Source organism: Equus quagga, chromosome 2 (genome assembly GCF_021613505.1).
Source record: "Equus quagga isolate Etosha38 chromosome 2, UCLA_HA_Equagga_1.0, whole genome shotgun sequence".
Taxonomy (NCBI): Eukaryota; Metazoa; Chordata; class Mammalia; order Perissodactyla; family Equidae; genus Equus; species Equus quagga.
Genome location: NC_060268.1, coordinates 37,736,608 through 37,754,488, shown reverse-complemented (window position 1 = coordinate 37,754,488; position 17,881 = coordinate 37,736,608). Strand labels below are relative to the sequence as shown.

The 17,881-nt window shown below is 54.9% G+C and overlaps 1 protein-coding gene across 3 annotated transcripts in view; it reads right to left on the bottom strand.

Moving 5' to 3' along the window:
- Nucleotides 1–17,881, bottom strand: part of PAK6 (p21 (RAC1) activated kinase 6) — a 36,686-nt gene that overhangs the window by 7,089 nt on the left and 11,716 nt on the right. For all 3 annotated transcript variants that reach the window (XM_046654598.1, XM_046654597.1, XM_046654599.1), the window contains 3 exons: nt 17,205–17,322; nt 5,315–5,523; nt 3,777–4,427 (listed from right to left, as the gene is read on the bottom strand). In XM_046654598.1, coding sequence (XP_046510554.1) covers nt 3,777–4,427; nt 5,315–5,518 — 855 coding nt within the window. In that variant the 5' untranslated portion in view covers nt 5,519–5,523; nt 17,205–17,322. The remainder of the gene's footprint in view (nt 1–3,776; nt 4,428–5,314; nt 5,524–17,204; nt 17,323–17,881) is intronic.

The following is a 17,881-nucleotide window of genomic DNA, read 5'->3' as shown; positions in this document are numbered from 1 at the left end:
TCACCCGGCAGAGCTCACTTCATCACACAGTCACCAGACCAGCCCCCAAAAAAGGCTGCCTGCTGGCCTGCGAGGCATGGACCTAAGCCAGAAAATGGCCTCTCTGAGCATCTTTGTGGGGCTGGGCAAGCTCCGGGACCTAAAAGTACCTCCAGCGGCTCCTGAGGCTGCTCGAACCGCCCTTGACTTCTCTCCCTCTGAGTTTCTAAGGGGCTGTGAAGTGATTCCCTTCACCTCCTGGCCTCCCAGCATCCTGCACGGGCTGCCTCTGCTCTGTGGATGAGTGGGCCTGGTGGAGGGGTGAGGACAGCCGTGCGGAGGGGCTGAGGAAGGCCCCCACGGAGATACTGCTGCAGGTGCTGGCTGAGCCTGGGGGGCTGAGGGTGCAGGGGGTGGTGGAAGCTGAAAATGCAGGGATCCAGTGGAAAACCTGGCACCCACGTGGCCTGGGACACAGGACACGGGTGGTGGAGCCGGGCTCGGTCTTCACTTCAGCAGGGTCTGGTCCCAAGTGTCCCCCTGTTGGCCTTACTGCCTGTCTCCACATGGAGGGAGCTTTTACTTAATGTAACCACAAGAAAGGACCAGATGAAACTTGTTAAACCCCGCCAAGAAAGGGAAAGGGGGACAAAAGATGGAATGAACTGTTAAGGGCTCTGGGTTGATTCTGGAGTTACTATGCGACTGAGACCTCTTCCTGGGCCGGAAGCCACTAGAAGAGTTGTGCATGTGAGTTATCATGATGCTTCATTTTTCCTTCCTGGGACATGGTGACAGGGCCGGGCTCTCTGGCTGTGGGCTTGGAGGGCTGTACAGTAAGTGCCCCAAAGGCAGAGGCCATATTATAATATTTAAAAAATATTAAAGCCATTTATTGAGGGCTTACCTCAGTTATTAATATTGAGGGCTTGCCACTTTGAGAAGGGCCTTAAATGCATTATCTCATTTTATTCTCATAACCCTGTGGGTTATTTTATTGTCCCCTGGGTACTATTATCATCTGCATTTGTAGGTAAGGAAACAGGCTCAGAGAGGTTAAGTAACTTGCCCAGAGTCACTAAGCAGTGAGGGGCAAGGCCAGACTTCAGCCCCAGTCAGCCTAACCCCTCACCCCTATGTTGTGGTCCTACTGGGGGTCCTGGGCATGTAAGGGAGAATGTGGTACACAGTAGGTGCTTAACCAAGGTCCTGATTGTTGAGGTCTTCTGCCTTCGCCTTTCTGCCTCTAAGTAGAACCACTTCTAAATCCCCCGGGCTCCTGTCTTACCTCTTTGGCCTCCCTGCCCTCACTCAAGGTCTTCTTTTACTCTTTAGTCAAAGTGAGTGACCACAGGCCAAGCCGCCTGGGACTGAGTACAAGACCCCTAGGGCCACGGACCCTCCTGCAGCCATGCCTGGTGCACGGTGGCCATTGGTGGCCTGACCTCCCAGGGCACCAGTGCATGGACGGCTGCTATAGGGGTGCTGGGAGTGTCCAGAGCCAACCCCGGGAGGTGCTGAGGGGCAGAGGGCTGGCTGCTGGTTTGGTCGGGGCTTCCCGGAGCTGGGGGGCGAGGAGGAGGAGGAAGCCGGATGCTTCCCATCTGTGTTGGAATTTTCCTAAGGCACTGGTTCTCAGCTGGGGGTGAGTGTGTCCTCCAAGGGACATTTGGCAATGTCTAGAGGGATTTTTGGTTGTCTCATCTGAGGGGAGCTACTGGCATCTATTGGGTAGAGGCCAGAGATGCTACTCAATACCCTACAACGCACGGGACAGCCCCCCAACAAAGGATTAGCTGATCCAGACGGGAGAAGTGCAGGGAGTGAGGGGCCCTGCCTGGTGCAGCTCAGAGGAAGGGTCAGCCCTGCCCTTTAGAGGCCTGGCTGCAGAATACTGATCTGGAGAGGCCTGCCCAGGTGCTGAGGAGGAAACCACTCTCTGGATTTGGAAGTGCGGTGTCTCTGAGCCCCAGGCTACCACCACCTGCCCTCCCAGGTGCACACCTAGCAGCAGTGACCCACGGTAGGCACTCGGGAGCGTGTGCTGGCATGGACAGGCCGACAGAGGCTGGGTGGACAGCCTGGTCCCTGCTGTGGGTGCTGGCGGAGCCCAGAACCATGCATGTCAGTGCCCAGCCCCGTGCTGACACGCCCTTTCTCCCAATCCCTGAAGCCCCCCAGCACACCTCCCAAGAGGCCAGAGAGTGACCAAGTGCCACTTCTCACCTCCCCGACGGTGTGTGTGCACGGTCCTGCTCCCACCTTGGTTTTCTGAGGAGTGTCTCCCCAGCGGCACAGCCTTCCCGAGCAGAGACCCCTCTGCCCACGGACACTCACGTTCCTCACACGGACACATCAAGCCACATCTCATCTGTCCGTCCCCCAAACTCCCACCTGACGGGATCCCAGTCCACTGTCCTTTGTCCCAGAGTGGGCTGGGGTGCACAAAGCCCAGAACCTTCCCTGGGTGCCTCGTGCTGCTGGTGACTTGGAAAGGTTGTGGGTCCAGGCCAACCCTCAAACCCCTGTCCACGTTCAGGTCGGACCACACTGGCGCCATGGCCGACAGGAGAGGACCCAGGCTTGTTCTGAGGGCTTCCAGGGAGGGGAGGGTCCACCACTTGGCTCCCTGTCAGAAGTCATGTCTTAACTTAAAACCTGCAGCCTGAACTCATTTCTTCTGACTATCCCTCAGGAAGGAGCTGGGGAACAAGTGGCCGCCACGATCGAAAAGCCTTCATGAGCATGAGGCACGAGCCGAGGGCCCTTCCGTCTTCCTTCCCTGACTCATTCCTGACACCTGGGGGTCGTCTCGCCCCTCTGAGTCAGTCTTCCCATCTGCCCAATGGGAAAGGATGTTATTGTCACCACAGGCAGGATGTCATGTCACAGGGCATGTAAGAAGCAAAAACGTCCTCTGCCTGCCGAGAAATGTCACCATTAGGGCTCCCGTCACGGTTTCCTTTTTTACAAGGAAAATAAGTGCGTTTGAGACAGTCACACAGACCAGAAGTCGGCTCTCCTGCTGCTCCCGGACCCGGGCTGAGTCAGTCCTCTAGCTTTTCATGCGGCACACAAACTCAAGAGTAAATCACCACAGAGATGCTAAATAAAACAACAACCGCTAAAAAAAGGAAAGGAAGGGGAGGAGGAAGGGAGGGAGGGAAAGAGAGAGGGAGGAATCATCAGTAGAGAAGGAGTTAACTGAACTTTTCTGATGCCTTACGGAGAAGCAGTCCAGGGAGCAGGACCTGGGGAGAGCACGGGCAAGCGAGGGATGGAGGCAGAAAGAAGCTCTGGGAAGAGGCAGGGACGCAGAGAGAGCCAGCCCCTGCCAGGGCCGGAGCCACTCTCCCTACTGGGGCCTGGGTGGGGGTTGCTACGGCACCGGGGGCAGGCGAGGGTCTGGGCTTGTGGCTAAAGATGCTGCTTTTTCAAGGGGGTCTCTGCCTCCTAGCATGGCCCGCCTAGACACACCCCAGGGGAGTGTCAGCTCGGCACACCATAAGCCCCTCTGAGGCCCCCCGGGAAAATGACTGGGCTTGTAACCTCTGACTCACATATGCTAAGCCCTTGGAGGGCGAGGGCTTAGCTGGTTCAGGGTAGAATCCTCAGCTGAGGCTGAGCTGGTTTCTTGATCATTTTGTTCCTTCATGCTGTTCCTGACCCAACCCTGTAAGTGGGGAAGGCCAGGCAGGGTCTGTGTCCCTGACCCACATTCCCCAGTGCACGCCTGCCAGGCCAGGCTTCCTGCCCTGATGCGAGTAGCCCCAGAGGGTGGCCCCAGCCTGACCTACCTTGCTTTGCAGTGGAGGGCCTGGCTTGCTGCTCGGAGGGGCCGTGGCAGGAGTGGACAGGAACATGCTTCGGAACAGCCTGCGCTTGAGGCTGTTCTCCTGGGTCTTAGGGCTGGGGCTGCCCTCCCCGCCCGGCCTGCCTGCAGCGGAGCCCACCAGGCAGGACTGTGGCCGGGCCTCCTCCGAGCCATGCCTGGCAGCCTTGGCCCCACGCCTACCGGTGGCTGTGGGGGGTGAGGTGCCAGGCGGGGAACTCTGCAGACAGGCGCCAAGCTGCAGGCAGCGCTGTGTGGCACCCTGGAACTCGGCGGGGCCCAGGGACTGTGCCTTGGTGGCCAGCCCATTGGGCAGGACCCGTGGGCTCTGCGGCTCGGGCCACGGCGTCTGCCTGCGGCCTGCTGGTGTGCCCCCGTTGCAGCTGAGGTAGAGGCCGTGGGGGTCAGTGTGCTCAGACTGGGGGCTCTGCAGGTACATGTCCGGGTCAGTGGCCCAGTGCTCATCCCCCAGCAGCCCCAGGGACTGTGCCCGCCGCCGGCTGGTAGGACTGCGGCCACGCAGGGTGTTGGAGCTGATGACCGACAACTTCTGGATATCGCTGAGAAGCCCGGAGATGTAGCCGTCCGAGGGCACGGAGCTGCCCCGCACCACTGTCTGGAGGGGAGGGGAGAAGGGCGTGGGTGAGCAGCCTGACAGGTGGCCGAGACCAGGTCAGAGAGCCTCCCCGGGGGCCTTGGGGAGGAACACCCAAGGACCTCACTTGCTGTGTCATCCATCTATTCCTTAACTTTTCAGTAATGTACCAGGGCCCACAGTGGGTCAGGCCTGTGCTGGGGCAGGGACACAGTGAGCAGGCCCATTCTCATGGGGCTGCCAGTCCAGCAGGGCACACAAGTGAATCACCACAGGGTTGCTGTATGCACACCAAGTGGTGTGGGCAGCTGAGCTCGGGAAGCTGAGGGGGCATGGGGGGCACTCCAGAGCCCGCCCGGGCACTGCTGCCATTCTGTAGCTCTATCTGAGGCCTGCTGGGAGACTGCAGCGCTCTCTGAGGAGGCAGGGACCAGTCCAGGGCTCTCCTCCACACACTGTGGCTTCGTGGCCTCCAGTCCCTGACACGGCCCCTGACCCCCACCTCTACCAGGTTCTTGGATCCACCCTTCCTGACCCACACAACTAAATCCCCCTGGTCTGTGAGAGCTTTGAGCCCCACAGGGGCTGCAGGCCCAAATATTGAGACACACTTAATACTAAATGATTCTTTGTTATCTGAAATTCAGATGTTATTGGGCATCCTGTATTTTTATTTGCTAAGTCTGGCAACCCTACCACCCTGGAGAGAGGGACTCCCCCGGCTCCCCATCCCTGGGTCACCCAGGGAGAGAAAGAGAGGCTGATTAGCAGGAATGAAAACAGCCCGCTAATTAATAGCTGGTAATTAGGCGGTTCCTCCAGGTGCCTTTGTGGTTTTGCCAGGCTCAGTCTTCTGTGGAGGGGGAGTGGGCTGAGCTGGGCCCCCGCCATCCCACCGCCCACCTTACCTTCATGGGCTGCAGCTGCACCCGCGTGATGTGGGAAGGGTCCACCACGGGCTTCGGTCTCCTCAGTGTGTCCAGAATGTTCTGCCATTGCGGGGGCAGGCCCACGAACTTGCCTTCCTTGGGGTCGAAGGAGGTGTGAACGCGGTGCTGGAAGTTCTGTGGGGCCGAGATCTCAGGGCGTTTCTTCTTTTTCTTGCGGAACATAGTGCCTGCGTGGGGAGGGTCAGGCTGAGCCCCACTGGGGACTTCACGGGATCCTGGCCCCGGGGAGGCACAGGGTGGCTGCAGTGGGCACGGGGCCCCAGGCTCCAGGCTCCCTCCCCGCAGCACAGCTCCCCTGTCCCAGGTCCAGGGCTTCCCCTCAGCTCATATCCCTTCCTCCTCAGGGAAATGGCTAGCTCCCAGCAGAGCCGGCCCAGAAACAACAAAAGCGCCATAAATAAGCCAACACAGATCATAAACAAGAGAAAGAGGTGGCTGTCTTCTGGTCTGTGCCAAGGCCCTGGCAGAGCGGGCCGACTCTGGGGGTGTGTTTTTGTAAGATCCCAAACCCATTACAAATATCATTCCACTATTAAAGAACTACAAAAAGGGGAAAGAGGGAGGAAAGCAGGCAAACTCATTTCATGAACTATGACCTTGACTCTTAAACCAGATAAGAAGAATACAGAAAAGGAAAATCTGAACCAATCTCATCTGTGAACACAAGAGTGAAAATCCTAAACAAAACCAGCAAATTGAATACAGTCGTATTTTTTTTAAGATTTTATTTTTCCTTTTTCTCCCCAAAGCCCCTCAGTACACAGTTGTGTATTTTTTTAGTTGTGGGTCCTTACAGTTATGGCATGTGGGACGTCGCCTCAGCATGGCCTGATGAGCGGTGCCATGTCCGCGCCCAGGATTTGAACCGGCGAAACCACAGGCCGCCAAAGTGGAGCGCACAAACTTAACCACTTGGCCACGGGGCCGGCCCCGGAATCCAGTAGTATTTTAAAGTTTTTTGTTTGTTTGCTTTTTGTTTTTCATCACAATCAACTTGGATTTGTACCAGGATGGTTCAACAACAAGAAATCTGTTAATGTGATATACAGCCATGCGCTGCATAACGACATTTGGGTCACTGATGGACTATGTATAAGACGGTGGTCCCATAAAATTAGTACCAGGTAGCCTAGGTGTGCAGTAGGCTGTACCATCTTGGTTTGTGTACTTGCACTCTGTGATCTTCACACAACAATGAAATAGCCTAACAACACCTTTCTCAGAATGTATCCCCGTCGTTAAGCGATGCACTACTATACAACATTCATAAAAAGCCAACATGTTGCCCGTTCTGGGACCATTTATCCTAGGATCAGGAATGCCAAAAGGGCCCTCACGGTCACAGGTGCTCAGCTCTAATTCTGGAAAGCTCTGAGCCAAGGGCACAGCTGGGGTGGGTGAGGGGCGGCTATCTTAGGGGAAATCTCTCCAGGGAAGAGAAAGCCCACGTCCAGGTGGGCCCCTTTCTCTCAGGTCTCAGAACTCTGTACAAAACATCACTTGCAGTCAAGCCTCCATCCCTTGCCTTGCTGATTTGGGGTTTTCCTAAGGCCCTACTCCTGAGCTGCAGCAACGCTCGGAGTGACGGAGTGACGTGGGCATGCAGATTTGAGAGCAGGAGACTGCAAGCCCAGGAGGTAAAGCCCGTCTTCCAAAGTGCTGTTCCAGCTTCGCCTTCAGGGAGCCCCTGGCTGGGACCAAGTGTGGATGGAAGTCAGCATCAGTGGTGCCCAGCTGAATGCTTTTGTTTCTCAAGTGGCTCAAAAGAGCTCAATGAATTCTTTTTTTAAATTTTTCTTTACTGTGGTAAAATACACTCAATGGGTTCTTATGTCATCTGGAAAGGTCACATCTAGGTTTCAAGTCTGTTTCTTGAATAGAATGCTTGAATCATTTATCTCTCCAAAGATGTGAGGTACAAGGCCGGGGCATTCTCTTTGGGCTCCTGCTCTGGAAACAGCATTTTCCTGGTCACGTTAGCAGGTTCTGGAGCAGGTCACAGATCTGTGAGGCTGCTGGCACCCACTCAGAAAGGCCACAGACTGGCCCCGTGGCCAAGTGGTTAAGTTCACGGGCTCCACTTTGGTGGCCCAGGGTTTCGCGGGTTCGAATCCTGGGCGCGGACATGGCATTGCTCGTCAAGCCATGCTGAGGCGACGTCCCACATGCCACAACTAGAAGGACCCACAACTAACACTACACAACTATGTACCAGGGGGCTTTGGGAGAAAAAGGAAAAGTAAAAAAAAAAAAAAAAATAGGGGGCTGGCCCCGTGGCCCAGGGGTTAAGTTCGTGCACTCTGCTTCCACAGAACAGAGTTTGGCCGGTTTGAATCCTGGGTGCGGACATGGCACCACTTGTCAAGCCATGCTGAGGTGCTGACCCACATGCCACAACTAGAAGGACCCACAACTAAAAATACACAACTATGTACCAGGGGGCTTTGGGTGAAAAAGGAAAAATAAAATCTTTAAAAAAAAAAAAAAAGAAAGGCCACAGCTTCCCAGTAGGAATTTACCATGTGTGAACCAATCTGAACCCATGTCATACCTCTTGGAATGTCAGCCACTCTTTGGGACGTCGAGGTTTGAGAGTCTACCAAACACTCCCTAAGATGAAGCCACATGGGCAGGACCCCCAGGGACCCAGGGCTTTGGGATGACATACACCTGTTGGAGTTGCAGGTGAGTTGCAGTTGTCTCCCGCTAAGCTGGGGAGACTCTGAGCAAGTTATCCAAATGGCTTGAGCCTCCGTGTTCTTCATCTATGACACGGGGTTAGTAAAAGCTAGCTCACAGGGTTTAGGGAGTATGAAGTGAGCAGATTCCCAGTAAATTGGGGCAGTTTCTCTTACTGTGCTACCTCTCCGTGCATCCCTGTCTCTCAGCTCAGGGCCCTACAGACATCGGAACATGGGCAGATACAAGCCTGGGGGTGATGCCAAACTCCTTTCCTGGCAGATTGACCTGTCAAGGGGCCCTCCCTGATTGCTGGGACCGCCTCTCCACTATGTAGATTCCCGATGGTTTGCTAAAACTTGACCTCCTCCCTCTCAGCCTTTGGCTACCGCAGAGTCTCCATTCTGTATTTCCGTCCTAATGGCCTCTCAGAGCCTCTATCCCCGGATTAGCTTAGCTGACAGTTTTACCCTCCTCCCTTGTTCTCTGAGCTCCTCTGGAGGTGTAGGGACATACCCTGGAGTTGAAGAAGAGCTGTTTCATACTCTTTCCCCCCAGAATATCCCTTTCCCCAATTCCCTGTTCCCCCACCCCCACCCCGAGGGCCCAGCTTTTGCTCAGGAATGCATGAGGACAGCATCTTTAGCCAATGGTCTGAGTGACTCTGGGATGCTCCTAACAGCAATTCCAGAACCAGTTTTTCCCAGAGGCGGCAGGAAAGGCTAGAGAAGGACAGCCCAGAGTCCTGAGGTCCAGGGCTTATGGTGGTGAGGGTGGGGAGCTGGCGGAAACAATGAACTGTGCTGTGGCTTTGGGGGAGGGGGAGTGGAGATTTAGAAATCAGAGCCGGTCACTCAGCTAGTGGGAGATGCACGCCTAAAGGGAGGCCGCTGGGACTCACCCAAAATGTGGTGAGGACAACACTGCCTGGGACCACGTGATTGTCTACATAGAAAATCCAGAAAAATCTACATACAAACTATTGGGATTAGATAAGTGAATTTAGAAGGTCTCAATTCAAGGTCAATATAAAAAAAAACCCAATTGTATTTCTACCTACGAGCAACAAATAGAAAATGAAATTTTAAAAAGGATTCTGTGGTACAATGGGGAATAAATGTTTGGTCTTTGTCCCCTGTTCCTGGCACACAGCTCCTAAAACCCTTGGAATCCTCAGAGAGACAAGAACATTGGAACTTTCAGCCTCCGTTGTCCCCACCTCTGGGGAAGGCAGAGGGGATGGAGATCGAGGTAACCGCCAATGGCCAATGATTTAATCAATCATGCCTACGTAAGGAGACTTCCATAAAAACTCCCACTGACAGTGTTGAGAGAGCTCCTGAGCCGGTGAACACATCAAGGCGCCAGGAGGCTCAGGTGCCTGGAGAGGGCAGGGAAGCTCGAGCTCCTTCCCACATGCCTTGCTGCCCTGTGCAACTCTTCCATTTGGCTGTTCCTAAGTGATATCCTTTTACAATGAACCGGAAATAGCAAGTCAAGTGCCTTCCTGAGTTCCATGAGCCATTCTAGCAAATTATTGAACTTGAGGAGGGGGTCATGGGAACCCTTCATTTATAGCCAGTTGGTCAGAAGTATGTGTGGCCCGGGGCTTGCGACTGGCATCTGAAGGAGGGGGTGGCTTCTGGGACAGACCCCGTGGGTCAGGTAGTCAGAATTGAACCGAATGGTTGAACACCTAGTTGGTGAAATGGTCTCAGAGGAAAAAAACCCTTTTATCTGATGTTAGAAGTGTTATCAGAGAAAAAAACCCTCAGGTACCATTTATCATTACAAATATCAAATCCCTAGGAATAAATCTAATCAAAGATGTGCAAGTTCTCTACATTGAAAAGTGTAAAACAATTAGAGATATTAAAGAATGCTCAGAGATCGGAAGACTCAATATTGTAAACATGTCAATTATGTCCAATTAACCTACAGATTTATTTCAATCTCAGCCAAAATCCCAGCATATTTCTTTTGGCAGAAATTGACAAACTGATTCTAAAATATGCAGAGAAACATAAAGAACCAGGAATAGCCAAGAGAGTCTTGACCAAAGTCAGAGGATTATACTACTAGATATCATGATTTATTATAAAGCTACAGTAATTAATATAGTGTGGAAGTGGCACAAAGATTGACGAATAGACCAATGGAACAGAAGAGAGAATCCAGAAATAGAGCCAGTCATATAAGGTCACTTAATTTATGACAAAGGTGACACTGCAATATGGTGGGGAACAGATGATCTTTTCCATAAATATAGCTGAAGCGATTAGATATCCACATGAAAAAAAAGAAGAATTCTGAAAAACGAATTCATATCATGGCCCCAAATTAATTGGATCTAAATGTGAAAGGTAAAATAATAAAGCTGGTGGGAGTGATGGGGGGCAGGAGAGAACCCACAGTCTGGCCACCCGTACCTTAGGTCTGGTGTGAGTGACGACGTGGGGCCCAAATTTGGTGGGCTCTCCTGGAGCCCGTGACCTGCTGGGGCCAAAACCTGTGTACACCCAGGGTTCCCAGAGACAAATTAAACTACCAAAGTTTTCTTGTCCAAAGCAGGATTTTGATGGCACAAGTTAGGAGTAGCGGATTCTTTTTAAAGATTTCACCTGGGTTAATCTGTAAATGCAGTATGAATACAATGAATATTTGAAGGAGATCCAGCTAAACTGTGTCTGACTGGGGGGCTACGGGTGATCTCCTCCTACCCCATCTGTCTAGTCTTCTAAATTTTCCTTAAAGACGACGGGCTGCTTTTCTAAAGAAAACAAAACCTGTTTAAATAAAGAAAAGAGTGATCCATGAAGGCTGAGTTCCTAAGAGAGACTGACACACTCAAGTACCCGGTGTTGCCAAGTCATTGGGTGTGAAACACTGGAGACACCGACTGTCCTGTATCTCTCCAGCCACTGGCCCTCGGAGCACAGCGGCCTGCCCAGGCAGCGGCCCATGGTTTGCCATTTCTAGGTCTCCATTCCACTCAGTTCCCTACCTTCTGACCCCAGCCCAAGGGCTGAGGGAGGGCGGCTCCTGCATGAGCCGTGAGGCCGTAGTGTTCAATCAAATCAGGCCGTGCCAGCCCTTGAAGTTGCCATCCCTAGCATCTCCACCTCTTTGCATCACACTCAGTTCCTCTGGTGGAGGAGCTTCCCTCAAAGAAGATACCTCTGAGGAGGAAGGAGGAAGGAAGATGATTTTCCTTCAGAGAGCCAGCCCCTGCCTTGCCTTCTGCCTTGCCTGACAGAAACGATGTGGGCCTGAGACTCTGAGGTAGAAATGGGCAGAGGCCGGGCGCCAGCTCAGGCTCAGGGTGACCTCCGCTGCCCCCGCCCCTCCCGTCTGACACCTTGCCCAACACAGGGGAGGGGAGGGAGGTGCTGAGGATTCTTTCTGAGGCAGGGATGCGTAGTTGTGGTTGAGGACTGCTTTGGAACTTTCCTCCTCCGAATGTCTGCAGACATTACTTTCCAGCAGGCCGCCTGGCCTGTGACAGGACTGACTGGACGAGAAGGGGATGCCCAGAGACAAGAACCCAGCCCAAACCAATTTGAGAAGGAAGCTCGCTCCACACAGCTGCTGCCCAGGCTGCTTCCTCCAGCCAGAGCCTGGCAGATGGGAGCTGCTCGGCGCCCAGCAGAGGCTTTCTGGAAGAAATGCCGCCACACCTAGTAACCCCGAGGGTGGAGCTGGTGGGAGAGTTCAGGGAGCCACAGACTGGGATCACTGAGTGTGGAACTGTCATGTCAGAAGGGACTTGAGAAACGGAAAGTAACTTTTTTGAGCACTTATCCCGTGCTATGCCCTTTCTGAGGATCAACTCTAATCCTCACAAAAACCCCGGGAGGCAGGAATTATTATTATTATCCGCAAATCCAGATGAGGCTCAGAGAGGTTAAACAACTTGCCCAAGTTCGAGGAAGCAGGCAATGATGGAGCTGGGTTTGAACCCAGATCTGGTCCACCACGCCCACTCTGAGGGAGTAGGGCTGTTGTCCATCTCCTTCCCGGGGGACGAGCAGGGGTGGGGCTGAGCAGCTTAATTAACTCAAGGAAGTATGCAGAAGGGGGTGGGCCAGGGCCAGCGCCCTCCACCAAGATTGCTAGGTTCTTTCCTGGGCTGATCTCTGAGTCAGAGGCCAGGGGAGCCTGGGGCTGTCCTGACTTGCAGGCTGACCCTCATTTTGTTTAGAACCAGGGTTTCCCGCCCCCACCCCCCGGGCAAGGACGGGTAAAATGTTCCAAAGAGTTCAGGTCAGCAGCTGTGATGTCAGGGCCTGGCTTATAGGAAAAAAGCTGCAGAAACAGCAGGAGTGTATTCTCTCCGGCACGGGATGTGTCCAGGTCCCCTCGGTAGGGTCTCAGCCTGAAGCCAGGCAACCCACAGGCTTGGCTCGAGGAACGGTGGACAGAGCTTTGTGGCTGACGCTACTGTTCCACAATGACATGGGGTCTGGGTGGTGGGGCCCCCAGAGCAAGACACTGTGGCTTGGCTGGTCTACGGTCTACAACGGGGATAAGCAGAGCAGCTGCAGGGGATGGGCCACCCTCTCAAACTGTTTCTCCTGTCTGGGAGGAGACATCCATCTGCCAGGGCCTGGGGTGCCTGGCCACCAAGCTGTTGGGGCCCTACAAACCCAAGGCAGAGCTATAGAGAAATGAGTCTGCATTTAAACCTCAAACCGGAGCTCAGATATTCAAACGGGCGCTGCCATTGGAGGCAGACTTGGGAGGGGATCTGCCCATTCAGAACACGCCCCAGTACTTCCAGAAGCCCTCTCTGCACAGCCCCTTTGGAGCCTGTGTTGAGCCAAAATCTACTGTTCCCCTAACCTGTCGCCTCTGCGTTTCACTGGAAGTGGCAGTGTCCAACGTGGTCGCCCACCTTACCCTCCAGACCTAGCTTCCGGTGGGCTTTACCTATTTCCACACATTGAATCCTTTTAAAGGAAAGGACATTTAGCCCATGGAAGGGATTCACAAGAATGTGCTGCAAGCTGGGAAGGTGGCTTCTAGAAAGTGAGTCCAAAGGAGTTTGCAGCTACTCTGAAGGGGCCAGGATTTGGCTGGTTATGTAAGTTCTGGGATGTTGGTTAACTAACTGTTCGGAGTGAGGCTGATGGGATTCCCCTCCATTTCTGAGTGACTGGGAAGAGAGGAGGCAGCTGCACCCTGGGCCCTGCTCCAAGGGCCAATGAGCGAGAGTTGGGGGGGCACACTCAGACTTCCTCTGCTCAGCCTGCTCAGTGTGGCCTCCTGGCACAGGGTTCCTAAGTTTCAGCTTGTGACCTTGGCCTAGTCTCCTCCTTTCTAGGCCTCAGCTTTTCCAGTGGTGACAGGGGAATGGACTCATTTACCTCTGCCCGCTTCTCTAGCTACAGTGAGGAGAGAAACACCATCTGTTCTAGCCCGAGGGACCATTTTGGGGTGTTTTTAGAAATCATCACTCAGGGAGCGCCTAGCATAAGCACCAGGCTCTGGGCTGAGCGTTTCATATAGAGGAGCTCCTCACCACAAGCCTGTGAAGGAGGATGATTATTGTACCCATCATGCAGATGAGGAAACCCATGTTCACAGAGAGAGGAAATGATTGTCCAAGTGGAGCAGCAAAGAAGGGCAGACATGAATCTGTCTGACCCAGACCCTGATGTGAACGTGGCTGTCCCCTCCCACCACCCCCACCCTCTCCACGTCATTCTCAGACCCTCCCAAGCTGCTTTGGGGAAGGAACTATTGTAGAATCAGGGTTCCGAGGGAGAGGTAAGCCCCGAGTTCTACAGCAGTTAGAAAGATCCTCCCGCCACTGCCACCATCCCGTCACAGAGTGGCCCACAGAGGACTCTGGCACCTCCAGAGCTGGGCCCTTCCATCCTGAGATCTGCAGTGGGGACTCTTTATAACCTGTTCTGGGAACTGTCATCCCACACACCCTTCGCCCACTGCCTGGTTGAGAACACCATGGACAGAAGCCAGCCTTCCATCGGAGTATTCTCATCGGCTGGGAAGATTTTTCTTAAATTTTACTTTCTCGAATTTGTTTAAATATAAAATTGTATTATTCTTTCATTTATGCAATACAGTCATTTATTGCGCATCTACTCCGCTCCGGGCTCTGGGGACTATGGCGAACAAAACACAGTCCTTGACCTCATGTGGTTTAGCTTGCTTTTTCAAATAGATGTTGCTAGACCCCACCCTGCCCTGCAGGGCCCTCCAGAAGAGATGGTGATGCCCGCCCTGTGGGACTTGTTGCGGGGGTCTGGTTAAGTGCACAGTGCCCTCTGCCCTGCACACGCAGCTTCTCTCTGGGCCACTCCAGTGGGACAGAAGGAGCTCAGGGTGCTGCTCAGCATCCTGGGGATGCTCCATACTTCAGCACAGATGGCCCTGGACTCACTGCGGGGGTCCCCTCCATCCCTGACCAACTTTAAGGCCCTCAGTGGCAGTCCCAACAGGAGCTTGTCGGCGTCCTGCTTGAACTTGGTGGGCAATGGGGAGCTCCTCCCCCTTCCTGAGGCCCTGCCCTCTGTCTCTCTGTCCCCTCGCTGCTCATCCTTTGTGTGGAGCTGAACTCTGTCCTCCCTCAGCCTCCATCAGGGGTCCAGGCCTGCCATCCACCCCTCTTCACGTGGAATGAGAGGTGGCAACCCGGCACCCTTTCCTGGTCCCCCAAAATACACCAGAGTGAAGGGCCTCAAGAGAATTTCATTTGCTTTTCTGCCCAGTTGTCGCCTACAGGGTGGGTGGGTCCTAGACCCAGGCTGTGGCCCTTACTGCCATTGCCCAAGGGTTCTCTAAGATCCGCCCAGGACCACTGTGGTGAAGTGTGGAGCAACCCCAGGATGCTGAGCAGCACCCTGAGCTCCTTCTGTCCCACTGGAGTGGCCCAGAGAGAAGCTGCGTGTGCAGGGCAGAGGGCACTGTGCACTTAAGCCAAAATGTCTGGGCTCCTCACCCTTGTCACCATTCCCACACTACAGGTCCCAGTGAATCCCCAGGGGAGAGATAATGGGGCAGTTGTTGAAAAGAATATGATAATAAAGCTCATTCAATCACTGTGTCAACACTCCAGCTGAATGAGAGGCCGAAGAGCCAGGCTGGCCAGCAGAGAAGGTCAATATTGACTCAGGCCGGCCTCTCGGGCCCAGTTCCAGCGGCACGCACAGCGCCGAGGGCCAGCAGCAGTGCTGGCCAGAGCTGCCCTCTGACCTCTGTTCACCTCACTCAGAATGCTAACGCCTCCCCTAACGGTCCACTGCACCAGGGTCCCCTGGGCACTGGCTAAACTCTGAGGGGAGAGGGGAGGGTGGCCTTCCGGGGAGGGCTGCAGGCCGTGCACCTCTTTCTTCACTGTCCCAGACCTTCCACAGCCTCCATGTGCACAGGCCTGAGTCCTCATCGCAGTCTTCAGTGCCTCGCTGGAAAGATCCTCTGGAGTCCCCTAGTCAGGATGAAGTCCCCTAATCACACACAGAGATCCTGTTTTTACAGCCCTTAACTTTCCATATCTATTTTGTTCACCGCCTCAATTCATGCTCACCACACCACTGGGAGATGGGCCACACCGGCTCTCCTGGGTGCATTTTAAAGACGGCATGCGGGCGGCTGGGGGAGAGGGAGGAGACAAGAAAGGGACTATGCACACACACGTGTATAAAGCAAGCACCGAGCCTGGGCCAGACACTGCGCTTGGTGCTTTTCATTAGTGCATTTAAGTGTTACAAGTCTACAAGTCCGTATTATGAGCTCTGTTTTGCAGGTGAAGAAACCGAGTCTCGGAGAGAACTAATTGTCTGAGATGGTAAGTGTGGAGCTCGTATTCGAACCCAGATCTTTCCTACTCCAAGCTCCTCTGTCATGCCCAGCACCCAGAGAAGTCAAATGACTGCCTCAGATCACACAGCCACATATGGCAGAGAAAGGACTGGAAGCCTCAAGCCAGAGAGAGCTCCCTCTGTCCCAGGCAGTGGCTGTGGTAACAGTGTGTCCAGGGTCGCCCGTGAACATGTGAACACATGTGACATGTACAGAGCATGCTGCTGTTTCTGCCTCCAAAGCCGGATCCCCTTCCAGAAATGGCCCCTTCCCCAGGCCACCTCCATGGACCCTCTGCCTTGACTTTATTCCCACTGCTTTTCTCTGACACCCTCCACAGTCTCCAGCCACAGAGCCAGACCGTTCTCAAAATGCCCCAAGAGAGGAGGGCTCCGGGAGCTTAATCATTTCTAACGCCAACCGCTGGAGGCTGGGGTCTGTTCTACGTTATCATTGTGACTCCTCACGACTATCCTCTGAGGAAGGCAGGATCATCCCCATATTACAGATGAGCATGTCAAAAAGTTTGGAGAAAAGTAAAGCAGCTTGCTTAAGGATCAAAGGCAAGGTCAGAATTTGAACGCAGCTCTTTCTAGTTCCAAACGTCCTGTTTTCAGCCACCGTGTGGCCTGAGAACTCACAGCATTGCAATATATGCCGCACCAGCCACCAAAGACGTGAGCACAGAGACCCAAACCCCTTCTCCTCCCCCACCTAGAAAAACAAAGAGGAGCCTAAAAAACACGAGAATGGGGCAAGACACAGAAAACACAGCCTCCACCCTGGGAACTCTGCATGCCTTAGCCCTGGTGTTCCTAGCAGCACCTACATCCTAGGCTGGGTGCCGCTCACTGGGTGTGGGGAAAGACTGATTTTAGCAGGTTGGAGTTTCGGGCAATGAGCTGGCAGGCCCGGATGGTGGAGCAGGACCTCTGCCTGGGGCTGCCTGCCGGCCTGCTCAGCAGAGACGCTGGGCCTGCTACTGCCCTTCCTGTTCGGGAGCCTCTTTCTCAAGCAACATTTCAGTGCACCAGCCTTGGTGACACCGCCTCGCCCCAGACAGGCATCAGGCCTGATGAACGCAGAGGCCGGGGCAGGGGCAGGGCGGGGCGTCGAGGCGCTGCCGCCTGCTGCCGGCTGAGGAGGTGGAAGTAACAATGCACATCCACTAAGGATTGAGAAATGGCACCTAGAAGGGACCACTGCCGCTGCCTAACAGTACCAAGAACAGGAAGGCCAGCCCGGGAGGCCTACCTGCCTGCCCACTGTCGCTTCCAGCCTGTCCCTCAAGGAGGTCTCCAGGAGGCTCCTGGACGCTAAACAGGGCTGGAGGTCCCTCACTCACCTCCGGGCCGCCTTCCTTGCCGCCTCTTCCTCCGGACTCCTCACCCTTCAGTGCGCAGAGCTCTCAGGCACCGAGGAGCGGGAAGACTGGGCACCTTCCCCGGCCAGTCCTCCCAGGCCTGGGTGGAAACAGATCAGAAATTCATTTTAACAAATGTAGTTAAGTGTCCCCGCGGATTTTGCGACTGGCCGGAATCCAGAGCAATCGGAGCCGCCTCACCACCGTCTCCCGACCGAGCCACCTTCTCAGGTGCAAGGGGAGGCGGCGGGCTCCCCGCGGGGCGCACGGGGACGAGGGGCAGTGGGCGCAGCACCGCTTCCGGCCCCTCTCCTCACGGCGCTCCGACCCGGCGCGGCCACCGGCCCCACCTCGCAGGCCCGAGGGGGGCGCCCTCTAGGACGCGAAGCCACCCAGCCCCGCGCCTCGGCAGCGCAGCCGGCAGGGGCGGGAGCGGCGGGCGCACACGCGGCGGTGGGTCCCGCTCCCGGCGGCGCCGAGCTCCCCGCCCCTGAGCCCAGGGCCCCTCCGCCCGGCGCCGGCGGCCCCGGCCCCGGCGGCCCCGGGGCCGCTCCCGGGCGCACAGGGCGCCCGCCAGCTCCCAACTTCGGGGAATGACGACGCCGGGAAAGGGGGCCGCGCATGCGGGGAGGCCCGTACCCCCGTCCCGGCCCCAGCCC